This window comes from Pteropus medius, unplaced genomic scaffold (assembly GCF_902729225.1).
Source record: "Pteropus medius unplaced genomic scaffold, Ma_sr-lr_union100, whole genome shotgun sequence".
Lineage (NCBI taxonomy): Eukaryota > Metazoa > Chordata > Mammalia > Chiroptera > Pteropodidae > Pteropus > Pteropus medius.
Genome location: NW_024352785.1, coordinates 7,952,829 through 7,967,651, shown reverse-complemented (window position 1 = coordinate 7,967,651; position 14,823 = coordinate 7,952,829). Strand labels below are relative to the sequence as shown.

The 14,823-nt window shown below is 39.0% G+C and overlaps 1 protein-coding gene across 1 annotated transcript in view; it reads left to right on the top strand.

Annotated features, from left to right (window-relative positions):
* Window positions 1–479: 479 nt before the first annotated feature.
* REEP5 (receptor accessory protein 5) overlaps window positions 480–14,823 on the top strand; it is a 33,755-nt gene continuing 19,411 nt past the window's right edge. The window contains exons 1-2 of the mRNA XM_039848464.1: window positions 480–685; window positions 1,428–1,521. Of these exons, the coding sequence (XP_039704398.1) occupies window positions 568–685; window positions 1,428–1,521 (212 nt within the window). The 5' untranslated portion in view covers window positions 480–567. The remainder of the gene's footprint in view (window positions 686–1,427; window positions 1,522–14,823) is intronic.

The window sequence follows — 14,823 nt, the reverse complement described above, 5'->3', positions numbered from 1 at the left end:
AAGGGTCTTTTTAAAAAACACTATCATCTGTAGGTGAGAAAAGCTATGGCAACTAAGAAAAGAGCTGGTCTGCAACCAGAGTTCCTTCAGGATGGTTATACATGTCAATATTTAGATTTAAAATGTCTCAGCAGGTTGAGCACGGCAGTGTAAGTCCATCGAATCAGTCCCACTACACTGCAGGCAGGAGCACGGGCGCTCGCCTCTTTTTCCATCTGCTTTTTTGCATTAGCCGGATTAGCCCGAGTCATCAGCCTTTTTACCCTCAAAGGACTAAGGCTGTTTGTTAACAGACGCGGAGGGCGATCGCTCAGCCGGGAGCCGCTGCAGGTCCCGCCACCTCGCAGCTGCGGGGGGCTGCACAAGCCCAGACGCCGCCCCAGGTGTGGCTCTGGCAGCTGAGCGCGCGCGGGGGGAGGGACGGGGCGGGGGGTGGCGCAGGCCGGGCGGGGCGAGGAGGGGGCCGCGCAGGAGGGATGCGCAGACGCCGCCGGCCCCGCCCGTCACCCCGCTCGGCAGCCACCCGTATTAGCAGCAGCCCCGGGCGGCGGCACGACGGTCCCCGCCATGTCTGCGGCCATGAGACAGAGGTTCGACCAGTTCCTGCACGAGAAGAACTGCATGACCGAGCTCTTGGCCAAGCTCGAGGGCAAGACCGGCGTGAACCGGAGCTACATCGCACTCGGTGGGTGTGGGCTGCCGGGGGTCCCCGCTGCTCCCCCGGCCCGGGAGCAGCTGCTCTACCAGCTGCTGGGGAAGCGATCGGGGAGAGGGTTCCGGGTAGGTGACGCTTGTGACCAACAGGGGCGTGCGCATCCTTGGGGACCGAACTGGCCGCGAGAAAGGCCAAGGGCCGGAGATGGCCCCTTTTCGGGGCGGCCAGAGCTGGGGGGACGGTTGGCCTGTGCCCGCGGCCAGGTGGCGGAGCGCCCGAGGATCAGGGAAGGGCCGGCGCTGACGTGTCTGTGATCGCCGTGTCCCCGGGGCAGTGAGCAGGGCGCCCAGCGGCTGGGGGCCCCCAGCGGGAGGTCGCGCGGGCACAGTGGCAGAGGTCCCCAGTCCACCCAGAGCCCGGGTGGAGCTCTGCACCGCGAAGCGGTGTCTCCTCGGCAAAGGAGAGGGCTGCGGGCGTGCACGGGAATCGGGGCCTTTGCGGACTGTCAGTGGAGTGAGACTCCCGGGCTGGTGTGCAGCTCGGCGGGAGACCATGGTGGAGGAAGGGCAGGAGGAAGGGCACAAAGTTGGGGGGCTGCTCGGTATTCCCAGACGGAAGGCAAAAACCTACCAAGGCGCAGGCCCAACCTTCGCTTGGTATGTTTTTCTCCAACGCCTGCCTAGAACAGGCTAAGCCTTGCGGTGGGGTGGGGGGCTGCCAGGCTTGAGTGCCTCTCGTGCCACCTGACCCACTTCTCTTCTCGTGTCTCCAGGTGTCATCGGGCTGGTGGCCTTGTACCTGGTATTCGGTTGTGGAGCCTCTCTCCTCTGCAACCTGATAGGATTTGGCTACCCAGCCTACATCTCGTAAGTGACTCTCCCTGAAACCATCCATCCTCCCCTCCACTCCCCTTCCCCCATCTAAGGATGCCCTAGTTACCGTATATCTCCATTTCCCTGAGACAGCAGTCAAAGCACCACAGGTTACACATTTTAGAGCCTTAACTTGGTGCTTGATCTCCTGATGACTAGCCGAAATGTATATTTCATCAGATTATACTGGCAAGCTGTGTACCTTCTAATTGATGCACAAATGGAAAGTGTTACAACTAAGTCGCCCTGCCTTTACTGGTGGGGAGCTCTCAATGGGTACAGAAAGCTGATTCTTTCTCCCTAATAATTCTTTTAATGTGCATTTCACATTATATTCATATACTTAAAACCCCATCAATCAAGACTTCCTTAATTCTGAATTAACGTTAATTCAGACACTGGGGAGAATTCTGTCTTCTTGATTTATAAAGGCTTGCACAAGAACCATATGATTTCACTCATGTGCGTGATATAAAACAGAAAGCAACAGGCTCGTAGAGATAATAGTGCGGTGGTTACCAGAGAGGCAGAGGGGTAGAGGGAGAATGGAGAGGGTAGAGGTGGTCAAATATATAGTGAGGGAAGGAGACTTTGGGTGGTGAGCACACAATGCAGTGTACAGATGATGTATTATAGAATTGTATACCTGAAACTTATGTTATTAACCAATGTTACCCCAATAAATTTAATTTAAAAAATAATAAAAAGGCCACTTATTGCAGGTAAATGGGAAACACCCTAAGATTAAAAACAAAAACTTTATGAAATGCATCTCCTCTAACGTAGCTCCTTGGTTATATAAATGGCTTCTGTAATTAAACCAAGTTACAAATCTTATTAGATTAGGAGCTGAATTTTTATTTGTTGAGGTTGTTTTTACAGTGTGTTTATTTTGGAAATACTCTACAATTTCATTTTTCCATTCATTGAAGTAGGAATTAATCCCTACCACAAATGAATTTGGTGTTACTATACAGCTCTCTCCAAGAAAGCTGGTGGGTTTTACTTTCATTGAATTGGTTTTTGTAACTTTCCTCAACCATAGGGACAAAAATAAAGAAAAAAAAAATTCAGCTGGGAAGCAAAGACACAGATAACACATTATTTCATCTGTGTCTATCATTGGAAGGAAGGAAACGTGTTTTAGAAGTTAGTTCTGATTTAAATAATGAAATTGAAATTAAGTAATAGTTACTATATTAGTTTGGTACACTTAGCATTGGTCCAGAAAGTCTATCTACATATAGGACACTGCTTGATTATGAATTTGAAGATGCTCAGTCTTCAGGATGAGAAAAGCTTTTATGCTCTCCAGCATTATCTGCTAAAGCACCTTCCAGGTTTTATGTGAATACCAAAGATTCTGAAGGCAGATCAGAAAAACTGGTTTGGCTTTCAGATCAGTGAAAAATATCCAAGAATAGCACTTTTCCATAAAATATAATCTACTGATATATGGTACATGTAGAAAGTTTGTAGACAACCTTGATTCAAAATGGCTCGCATATCACTGTGTGGTAAGAGACAAAATCATCTAGTAGTACATACCTTTACTTTTCTTGGGTTTGTATGGTCCACTTGGAGGAGCTCTTCTAAAAAGAGATTTTGAAGCATTTTTCAGGTTTGTACTCTAGACGTTATTGATCACATTTAGAACAAATCTTGTGTGGCAGTTTAATACTGCTTCGCTGTTTGAATTACATTGAATCCGCAAGGCATATAGATTTTTAAAAACACTAAATAGCATAAAAAACTTTTTCTAGCAAGGCATATGGATTTTTTAAAATATTGAATAGCTTAAAATTTTTTCCACATCAGTGCCATTTGGTATATAATCTTATGAGAAACATTGCTTTCTCTGTTCGTGTGATGAGATCATTGCTGTGGGCTTTAGAAAGGTAAAAATCTGTTTCTAGGTGAGATAAGTAGATACATGTATGTGTAGAAGTGGATATGACAGATCTGGACACAACTTGAATATGCTTCTCCTTACCTAAAGTGGATTAATTCCAGCAGGGGCTGTTTTTTTAGTCATATTTTAAAGTAATTTCAAGCCAGCCAATTTCAAATTTATCATTTTTTTTTTGTCATTCTTTCATTCATGTTTTTTACATAGCCAGTTGAATATTTCTGGCTCTCTTTACTTAGAAGAAGCTAAATGTTCCTGGTCTGTTGCTAGGAATTCTGTAAAATAGTAGAGTCATATTCTGACTAGTTCAGGTAAGTGGGTTTTACATATTTTAGAGTTCTATTCATCAAGTACATACATTTTCTTTTCTTTTTGAATATTCTGAGGCAGTGACATTAGTATACTTAACAGGACTTGGGGAAGGTTTTACAAATCTAATAAAAGGAATTTAATGATTTAAGCAAAAAGTCAGGAAATAATGTTTCTAGATTAGTATTTATTCATAGGATACTTTCCTTGGGTAGACCCAACTCTTTTACCTTTAAAATAAATACAAGATTCTGTGACCGTAAGAGAATGAAGTGGAGGTTGGTTACTGTGAATACTTGGACTTTTCCCTAAAACAGTGGTTCTTAGCCTTGATTGCCCATTGGAGTTATCTGAGGAGCCTTTAAAAAGTACCCATGCCTGGGACCCAACCCAAAGATTCTGATGTAATTGGTCTGAGGTGTGGCCTCGGTTTTGAGATTTTTAAAGCCTCCTCGATCTTTTCAAATTTTTAAAGGACTCTAATGTGCAGTGAATATTGAGAATACCTGGTGAAGAGTGACAGCAGTAACCTGCGCTTGTTACACTTGAAGATGGGGTGAAAGGGAAGGGAAAATGGCCTGCTGACCCTGGGAATAGTCCAGAAACCTAGCTGGCCTCTGATTTGTAAGTTCATAAAGTTGTACAACATCACCATTATCTAATTCCAAAACATTTTCATCCCCGCAAAAGGAGACATGGGACTACGTGCACAGTATAAAGCATACAGCCCCCCCAGTTAGTAAACATTCAGGCAATCCATGTTACATTTGTCTAATTAAGTCTGTTCACGGCTTAACCAATGTGATTGTATAATTGTCAGAAAAAGTCCTTGAAAATGGTAGGATTAATTAATAGCATTAATTAATTAGTATTACTTAAAGTATGATTTGTGATCACTTTCACTTTATTATTCTTGCCTCTTGTAATTCTCCATGTGCTCCCTAGCCAGAGTTGATTTTAAAACTACAGATTCATCTATTTAGCAAAAATCAAATGCTAGCCATCAGTCAGGGCCTAAGGTAGACATGTTCTCTGTCCTCTTTGAACAGTCTACCAGAAAAAAAAAACAAAACAAAACACAATAAATAGTAAAGTAGTGACAGAGTGTGGTAAGCCCTCCAAAGAAAATCAGCAGGGAGCTGTGGTAGAGAATAACAGGAAGGACTCTTTTGTATTTATCTGAAATCCTGTTTGAGTTAAGACCAGAGGAGTGAGAAGGGGCCAGCCAAGAGCAGAGCCAGGCAGCAGCAGCAGTCTGTGCCAGCCCCATGGCAGCAGTTGCTTAGGCTGTTGGAAGAACTGGTGCAGTGAAAGCTCTGTGAGAGGAAAGAGCAGTGGGGGACCTGAGAGGTGCGGACGCCACCAGGCACGGCTGGTGGCTGGGACATGAAGTGTGCATTTTATTCCAGGTGGTTTTAGGGAGTTTGCATGTTTTCTGATCACCGTGGCTCAGTTTTAAATAGGGGGTGAGATGATACCATACAGAGGTCATTCTGGCTGCTATGACTTCTAGAAGGGTGCAGAAATAAAATTTGGAAAAGCTCATTTGGCTTCCTAACTTTTTTCATGACTCACCACCGTGGGAAATCTGTGGGTGGGGCTCAGGGGCACCTGGCTGTAGGTCAGGTCTTGGTGTGCTGGAGCCCACAGAATCCAAAGGCCTGGCTGGTGCTCATGGAGAGCAACCAGCACCCTATCAAGTGCCCACTTGCTACTGGTTACTCTCATTTTCGGTGTAATTTCCCTTTAAACTCTTTGAGAGCAGAGCTTTTAAAATTCTACGTCATTTCCAGACTTTTTGGCCACCCTGTATAAACAGTTTGAAATCTAATTCCAGCCTTCTCGTTATTAAGAGCTGTTGACACAATTACTTTAATCTCCTTACTTCTATTCCTGATAAGAGAAGATGGACTATTGGATAATAATAGGAACCTCCATTATTAAGGCAGATTTGCCCCCCCACCCCCACTTTGCTGAGATATAGTTCACATGCAACCTTTTTAAAATGTACAGTTTGGTGGTTAGTATGTTCTTAAAGTTGTACAACCATCACCACTATCTAATTCCAAAACATTTTTATCAGCCCCGAAGAAAACCCCATACTCATTAGCAGTCACTCCCCATTTCTAATCCCCAGAAACCACCAGTTCATTTACTGTCTCTATGGATTTGCCTATTCTGGACATTTCATATAAATGGAATCATACAATCTGTAGTCTTTTGTTTATGTGCAGCCCTGCTTTTACTGACATTGAACAGATAATCTTTCTGAGAGGCTTGTCAGGAGCATGTGCTGTGCTGCCCTTCCCGGGACTATCAGAGTTGGGCCTTAGAGATTAAATGCAGAGTCTGTTTCCTGGGACCTGAGGTAACCCCCTCCCAGTAGTCCTTGAGTATGGGTGCCAGTCTCCTCCTTGCTCTTTTATTCAAATGGAATTATGAAGGAAAGTCTAATAACTTATTTTCTACTTTTATTTTTGCTCTGCAGAGAAGGGAAAGGGAGGCAGTGCTCTATTTGTTCTACTCAACAACCTTTTAGTTTAAATTTCTATAAAAAAATGTCTATTAATTGTCTTCTTTTTACTTTATATTTTTTGTAAGGATCAGGCTGCCACCTTCCTGGGACTATCAGAATTGGGCCTTAGGGGATTAATTGCTTTAGTTTTGAAATGATCCAGGGACTAAGAGAGATAGAGTATGTTTCTCAAGGTCATACAGGCCATTTGGGCTGGAACCGTCAGTGACTACACAGCAATGTGAAAGCACATTAGGTACATTCTAGCACCAAGGTCGAAGAATTAAAGGTCTAGAGTCCAGCATTTTGGTGTGTATATGTAATCTAATGTTCGGTCACGCTTTGGAAATCTCATGCCCACTTCAGGGATGTGTCATTTTCTCTTCTGTGTGTCCTCACCGGCCCATTTTTAAGCTTTGCCATCAGTACAAAGAGTGTAACAGCTTTTAGCTCTTTGCATGGCTGCCGAACACCTGTTCAACACTTTAATAGACACTTATATATCCCTGTTTAAGTGCTTTACAAATAAATATAGCTCATGTAATTCTCTTGACAACCCTACAACATAAGTACTATGATTGTTTCTATTTTACACATGAGGAAACAGAAAAAGAAGTAACTTGATTAAGGTTTAACAACTAGTAGATGGCAAAACTGGTATTTAAACCCAGGGAGTCTGGCTCCAAAGTCCATGTTTTTAACTTTAATGTTATACTACTTCTCAAGTGGCTCTTTGAGTGCCCCACAGAGATATGCCATAACCTTATGTAGAGATGAAAATAAAACTGTCAATGTTAACTCTTTCTTGTATCAGTTTGACACTGTTAGTACATTACCTTCATGCAGTATATTTCTACTCAAATAAGGCCCTGCCATCCCAAATAATATATTTGCACACAATGTCATTTCCATTGTTTTGTGAACATGAGTTACAATATGTTACTAACAAGTTCTTTCTCTTGTTGTCTGTGCTGTAGCTTTGACTTATGACAGCAGCAATATTAATAGTCATTTGCAGAGTTGCTGTTTTAACAAGACAAGCTCACCTGAAGATGGCACAGTGGATTGGATTTATGAGGGAGTGTAGCCTTGCCTTTAGTTCTTTGTTAGCCAACAAGTCTCAAGGGGAGATGTTTGCGTATGACCCCTTGAGGTCAGATGGGGAAGGGGATGGTGAGGGGGAAAATTTGAAAAAAACAAAAAACACTGTCAAAATAATTACGAGAGTTTCAATACAATTAACCACAGATAAAAGCTACAGCATCTTCTTAGGTAATTATGCACAACAAATAAAGTAAGGGAATATACGTTAGAAAGGGTTGAAATCAAAAAGAAAAAGGAAGGATTGAAATCTACTAATATAAGATTTGCAATGGCAGACTCCTAAACAGGTTACTTACCCAGAAGAGCAAGTCATCAGAAACAGAGCTAGCCTCCCCTAACGGCGCTGGAGGAAGTGCGTGTGTGCATGTGCATGTGTGTGTGTGTGCGCGCGCGCGCGCGTGTGTGCGTGCGCGTGCACGTGTGTACGTGCGCGCATGTGGTTCTCTTTATAGACTCATTAGTCTGGGGTGTGTTTGTTTTCTTGTGTTCCTTTCAGAACTTATAATTAATGTTTCTTTCTTTTTTACTCATGAGAACTTGGGAGCAGAAATATTTTCTACTAAGCTGCTTGTGTTCCTATTACACTAGCTTTTCTCTCCGCAACTATGTTCTTCATTAGAGTGCTTAAGAGCAGAGAAACGACCGCCCACACTTGGCCTTCTCTGGGTAGTATGAAGCACATACAAATATTCTAGCCAGCTGTGAACTTGGATCAAACCATAACTGGCATTCTACAAATTTTGCCTTCAGCAACATTGAAACCTTAAACATTTAAATATTTTACTTTTGTCAGCTTTTTACTAGTTATGTTTCCACTTTAGTAATACTGCTACTATTGCTGAGCTATTTTAAGATGGAGGAGTTGTGGAGAAAACTGAAAAAATAATAAAATATCCTTATAACAACCCTGTGACTATTTTTGTAGATAATTAGAGCCAGTGTTTTGGTTATGTTCTTATTTTTTTTTCCCTTTGCCTGTGTCATAGAGAAAAGGACGTTTTGAGGAGCAAATAATGATTTAAATTATTTATTCATGATATAGTTTCTGGACTCTAATGCCAATGTGGAAGGAGATCTCGTTCCTGTTCTGCAGTGTCCCTTTGAACTTTAGTGAACTGTTTTCCTCTCTTTATGAATGCCCTGGATATTCGGTCTATTTTTCCTTTCGAGCTGCCTTCATCTTCCCTCTGTCCTGGAGTTCTCTTTTTCAGGACTGTGAATGAGGACTTAGTTTTCAACTTAAACCCTCATATAGCACTTAAAACAAGTGTAAATACATATGGGACATTTTAAGGTATTTAGTGTCTATCAATAACATTACCAGTTAATTAATTTTGAGGAACAATGAATTAATTAGTACAGCAGAAGTTTAAATTTCAAAAATTGCTAATGAAATTACTTTTGTAGCACTTGAAATATAAATGGGGGCTGTAGAAAACTATCCTGACTTCCTTCTATCACTTGCTCATGCTTCTGATTTCCTGGGAGTAGAGCTTATCATCAGCCCCTCTCAGTCACATGGCCACTATATATATCCTGCTGCTTCTGATAGTTATGCCAAGTGATCTAGTGAAGGATCGCTTACATGTCAGAGGTAATGCTAGACTGCTATCTACATCTTGATGTGTCCCTTTTGTTTGAGAAAGGTCAGTTTAGGTTGTTCCTGTGTTGGTAGTAAGGGTACTTGAGCTTAAGTCAAACTTATAGATATATTTATAGAGCCATCAATTTTATTGACAGGCTTGTCCCAGTAGGATTTGCATGTGCTGTTTTATTGCTTTGAGCATTAATTGTTTTTAACCATCTAGCTATCAAATAGTTTAATGCATTCAGATTCGAGTTATAAAATGTTAGCTGGGAGAGGTCTTAGAGATCAAGCTACTGGGGTTATAGCCATCTTTAACAGATCTGGAAACCAAGGCCACAAACTGGAGTTACTAGACTTGGGTCACAAGTCTGTTAAGGCAAAGTCAGATATAGGTATAGAGTCCACTGAATGACTATTTTTTGTTTTTTTTTTTAATTCGTCTCCATTAGAGATGTTTTATAGACTCATCTTCAAATGTATTTGCCTGTAAATTTAGCTTATTGTATGTTATGCATTTCATTAAATTGGTCATTTTATACTATGGTAGAAACTATATTCAAGAGTAAAGGAGCATGATATGTTTCTTATTGTATATAGATAGTCATCTTAGAAGACAGTTTATGTATTTAAGAAGCATATTTGCCACTAGCTATCTCATATCTTTGGGGTTGGGGAGGAGGGTTGGGCATGATATAAATAGTACATAAGCAGATTGGTTTTATTATATATTGTTTTCTTTCACTAGTCTCTCTCGCTCTGTTCTTCCTCTTGCTTTGAAACACACCTACTTGTCAGTGAAAAACAAGTGTAACTTTCTGAGCACCCATAGTTTCTGACCTTTTTTTCCATGAAAAAGAAAAATCTTTTCCTTATTGGCATAGAAATAAATTAGTGTTTATGTCTTAAAATACATGACTTTTTTCCTTCTGATTCGATGTACATATGCATCAAATAAGATTTGCAGCAGCAAACTGTTAAACAGAGGTAATAAGAAAACCATTTTGAGCTAATCAGGAATTCTTCACATTCTCTGATAAATACAACCAAAAGTGTCCCGTGTGTAGATGGTCATGTTAATGTGTCTGCTGTATCAAAAGGATTCTAAACATTATGGTTCACATTCTTCATATTCGAGCTTCAAAGAATTTACTTTGAACTCTGGACTATTTGTTATTAAACATAGTTTACCACATTAGAAATAAAGCAGATGGACCACAAAGCAATTTCCTTTCTGTTCTTTACGAACAGCACATCTCAAAGTTTTTATTGTTTTACTGCTTATTTTGATGCACTGCCAGTGTGGTAATATAAATCAACTTGTTAAAATTAAAATCCTATCGATGGGTACGACTGATTATGGTAGTAAAGCTAATGCTTTGAAGACATTTAATATTACTTAATTTTATGTCATTTGGCTAGTTTCAATTGTAGTGACTAAGTTTCATCTGAACCATGTACAGTACAGGTAGTATATACCTGAGCTGCTTTTTGTGTGATTGATCAGAAGCCACGTATATGGAGCTGGTAATTACTAGCTATGTTAACCATTGGGCGAATAGCTTAACTTTTACAAAATTCAATTTTCTCACATGTAAAAGGAGGGAATATGTCAAACAGCATAGAATCAAGCATTCAATAAGTGCTTAATTAAGCATGGTTACTTTTAAAATACAGAGAAGAAAACTGACTTAATCACAGTCATGGTTCTCTAACTGTTATTGAACTTTCAAATGATTAAGGAAAACCTTCCCAATTATTTTCTTTCATTTATTTTTTTCCATGTACTCCTTTTTTTTTTTTTTACTTATATCAGCAGCTTAACACCATTCAAGAACAATAAAGTACAATAAAGTTTTGTTCTTCCCAGTTGTAAATATGTGGTATGGCTAGTGGTTTTCTTCTCTTTTGGTACATATGTTCCTAAGCATGGGGTATAATTTTAAAGAACATTTAAAAATATTAAATCCATTGTTTACCTTGTTTTGTTTCCATTGAGATTTCCAGGTTTCTGTAACTCCACCTTTCTAACCTCCTTCGCAGGACCCCTCCCTAAGCACACATGTGCTACTTAATTAGGAGTGGAATTATTTTTTGACTGTTGACTTTAGGTCCTTGATAATCATTGTTTTGGCCCCAGGGCTTAAGCACAGTGTCAGGTACTTTGTCGGTTTTTGGTATAGACTTATGTCTGAATGCATCTTGCTGGATAAGCTATACAAGGCTTCTCTGGCCATTTCACTTCATTCCCCACCACTAAGAATTTAGTGGAGAAAAGTATAGCCAGTCAAGTTTTTGGTTTGTACTGATAGTAAATAATTACTTCTTAAATAATACGTAAATAACTGCTTATTTTTTTCATTTCCTTTTTGTCTTAAGAAAAATTATAACGAAGTAAAGAAGATTAAAGTAATAGTCATATTTCCTGTTTAGAAGTTATCTTTATATCATTTGAAATATAAGATATAGGAATGAATATCTGTAAAACTTCCCAGTGAACTTTTTGGATTTATCATCTATCTTATGCTTGTCTTTCATTGTATACATGTGTGTGGGTATAATACATAAATATAATATATATGAAGAATATACTCCATTCTAATGTAGGAAATTGACATTTTTCAGTTTAATGACATGAACGACGGTATTGAAATACCCATTAACCAGGAATAAGCTTGAATCTCAAAGAGTTAATACAATGTCAGAAATGCTTAATTTATAACTACATCGAAGTGACAGAATATAACATTCATCCCAATGGTAGAACATAACTGAAGTTGTCTTTGGTGAAAGAAGGAAATATCAGTAATTATAACTGAGAAGCATCTCAAAAACAAAAATCGCTTCCCTTCTCATATCTGTTTTTCCTGTTTGCTACTTTTAATTTCTTCATGATATAATAATAGAATATTTATAATATAAATATTAGGTAAAAGTCGAGCTGGATGTTTTTGGACATTTTTTGCATTTGTTAATTGCTTAAAACTCTGAATACTATTACATGTTACACATAACAAACATGGACTTTGCATTTAATGCTGTCCTTTAGCCGTGCTTGGTTTAAGAAAACAGCAGCAAAGATGTGAACAACAGATGGGCCACGGTGGAGGCAGCCAGTACCAGTCACTGGGGCCCAGTGGTCTGGATGCGGGCTGGCCAGTGGGCTATGGACATATCTGTACCAATTCAATATGAATGTAAAGAATTTTGGCCAGGCACCTTTCCAGCGTGTGCCTTGAAAAATGTTTTCAGTAGTGTCAAATTCGTTCCCGCTGACCTGCGAATAGGATTTTGGGGATTTCAGCTAACTCTTTATTCTCTGTAGCATTTGGGATTTGGAGAGAGAGGTATAATTAAAATCCATGGATAATTCTCTAATCTCTTTTAGCCTATTAACAATGCTAGTAATCCTTTACTAGCTCTGCTTAGCCGCAATGCCTGGAGTGTTATCGCTCTGTTTTTTATCTTTTGCCTTGTGATGGTAAAAATTATTACCATATCGTAATTATTACCTATTAAGGTAATATTTAGTGATACTTACTTTGTTCCAGCCATTGTTTCTAAGTGCTTGACATGTATTAATTTAACCTTCACAACAACACAATGAGGTTTCTCATCCCTAGTTGACAGATGAGGAAACTGAAGCCCAGGATAACTTGCCTAAGGTCACATACCTATTAAGAGGTAGAACCAGGATAGAAAGCTGCAAGCTAAGAATGGGAAAATGATGTAAAGCCAGAGGAGCATTGGGAAGAAATGAAGGAAAGAGCCTGGCTATTTCATAGTTCAGTGTAATTAATAGTTTTTGATAGTTTGTTTTGTCTAAATAGAAAACTAGAATGAGTCAGTTTCATGTGATGGGCTGTATGACTCTTTGTATCTTTCTGTTTGTGCATGTGTGTGTATTGACGTCCTTTTAATGCTGTAAAACACAACAGAATGTGTCTGGTCGTTGTTAGAGATTTTTGTTTCATGAGCTGTTTCCTCAAGAGAGAAATTAAGTGAATGTGTCTGATGTTCACTTTAGTGTTTGTTTTTAACAAAGCCCTAAAGAGAGACCTAATCTCACAGGAGGAAGTAGTTATAGAAAGTCTGGAGCCCATTTTTTTTTTCCAAATAGAAACCTTTTTCCTTCCTTTTATTATAAAAACTAGTACATGCTCACTGCAAAGACCTTTATAAAAGTAAAATTCTGCAATTCCAATACGCAGGATTAACTTTACACAATTTGAAATAAATATTTCTGGACACCATTCTTAATTTGTAAACATACACAAATATGTTTTGGGATTTTTTTAATGCAAAATTAGTAATCTTTTGTACACTCAACACTGTATCTTGGACCTCTTTCCCCATCAATGTCTTTTTTAAAGCCTTCAGAATAGTTCAGTGTATGGATACACGAAAATGCATTTAAATGGTTCATTGTTGCCCTTAAAAATATGTGAACGCATGCTTCTGTCATCTTAAAGTTTGAGTTGAAATTCATTTTAATATCAATCTTCCTTCTTTGAACTTTATTTTTTTTGTCTGTAAAATGTGGAATTCGAACTGGTCCACCTCTAAGATATCTTCCAATTCCATATTCTATAATTCCAGTTCTGCTCAGAGAATTTTTAGAACTGCTAACTGCTCCCACAGTGTTGCCACCCATCTTCTGCACTCTGGCCACATCTCTGTTTCTTCCTCTCAAAATGAGAATAACACCTATTCCATATGGCTGTTATGAAGGTTAAATTAAATAATTATAAGGCTCCTACCCCTCCTGTTCTTTAGCTTTGCCATTTTGGCTGGACTGCAGATGACCTAAGGACATAGAATAAATCTCATGGTTTCTTGAATTTCCTACGTTGCCTAAGTTGATACATCCTCTTCCTGATACATGAGATGAAATGTGATTCAGTATATGTACAAGGCAGTAGAGTGTATTGTTGAAGAATCACCTATATTTGCTCACTTGGACAAGAAAATGTATAAGTAAACAGCATTATGGAACTCCCCGTTTTAAGTTCTTTTATTCTCTTCCTTCTTGAGTTTTAGGTTCTTCAACTGTAAACTGAGTGGGTGAGACTGTCTGTAATGTTCTTTCTTGTTCTGACTAGCTTATGTTATGACATGTAGACATTTTTTTAAAAGGAATGTTGTGCTCTTTTAAATTAAAACAATAATTAAATGCTTCAATAATATGAGAAGTGCTATAAAAAATTTTTTTTCACTTTAAGAAGACCCTGATCTTTTCTTGTCTTCTTTCATTGCCTTGGTTTTCTATAAAGTAGTGATCAATGTGTATGTTCAGTTTTGAGTTCTTTTCTTTCTACTTTTCAGTGTTACTCTATCTTGTTCCAGGTATATTAACATGGAAACTTGAATTCACATTGTTGATAAGTTAAGGAACTAACCATTTTTTTTTTTAATTGTTCCTTGAAGCTCTGAACTTGAACTGTTAGGGTAGTTTTTCTATTTTTGAATCTGCAGATCATGAGTACTATCTTAAAAAATAATGATAGAATGGAATTGAAGATATCACATTTAGAATGATTTCATGAAATGTTTAGCAGTTTATGTTTATAAGTGGATATGTGTATTTTCTAGATCATGTGTGTTAGACCATACTCTAATAAAAGCACAGAGGGAAAAAACTTAAGTGTAAACGGTGTACTGTTGTAAGTTCTTTGGTTAACATGCTTGCCTACACCTTTTCTTTGGTCTTCTATTATATTAGCTCTATCTGAGGAATGCTAAAACATAAATGTAGTCTACATCTTATAAGCCATTATTTTATAATTAGCTCTTTTAAATTCATTTTATATGATTCTTGTGTTTAAAGTGAAAAAACTTTTGTCCAGTCTTGATATCAAAGCAACATTCACTTTA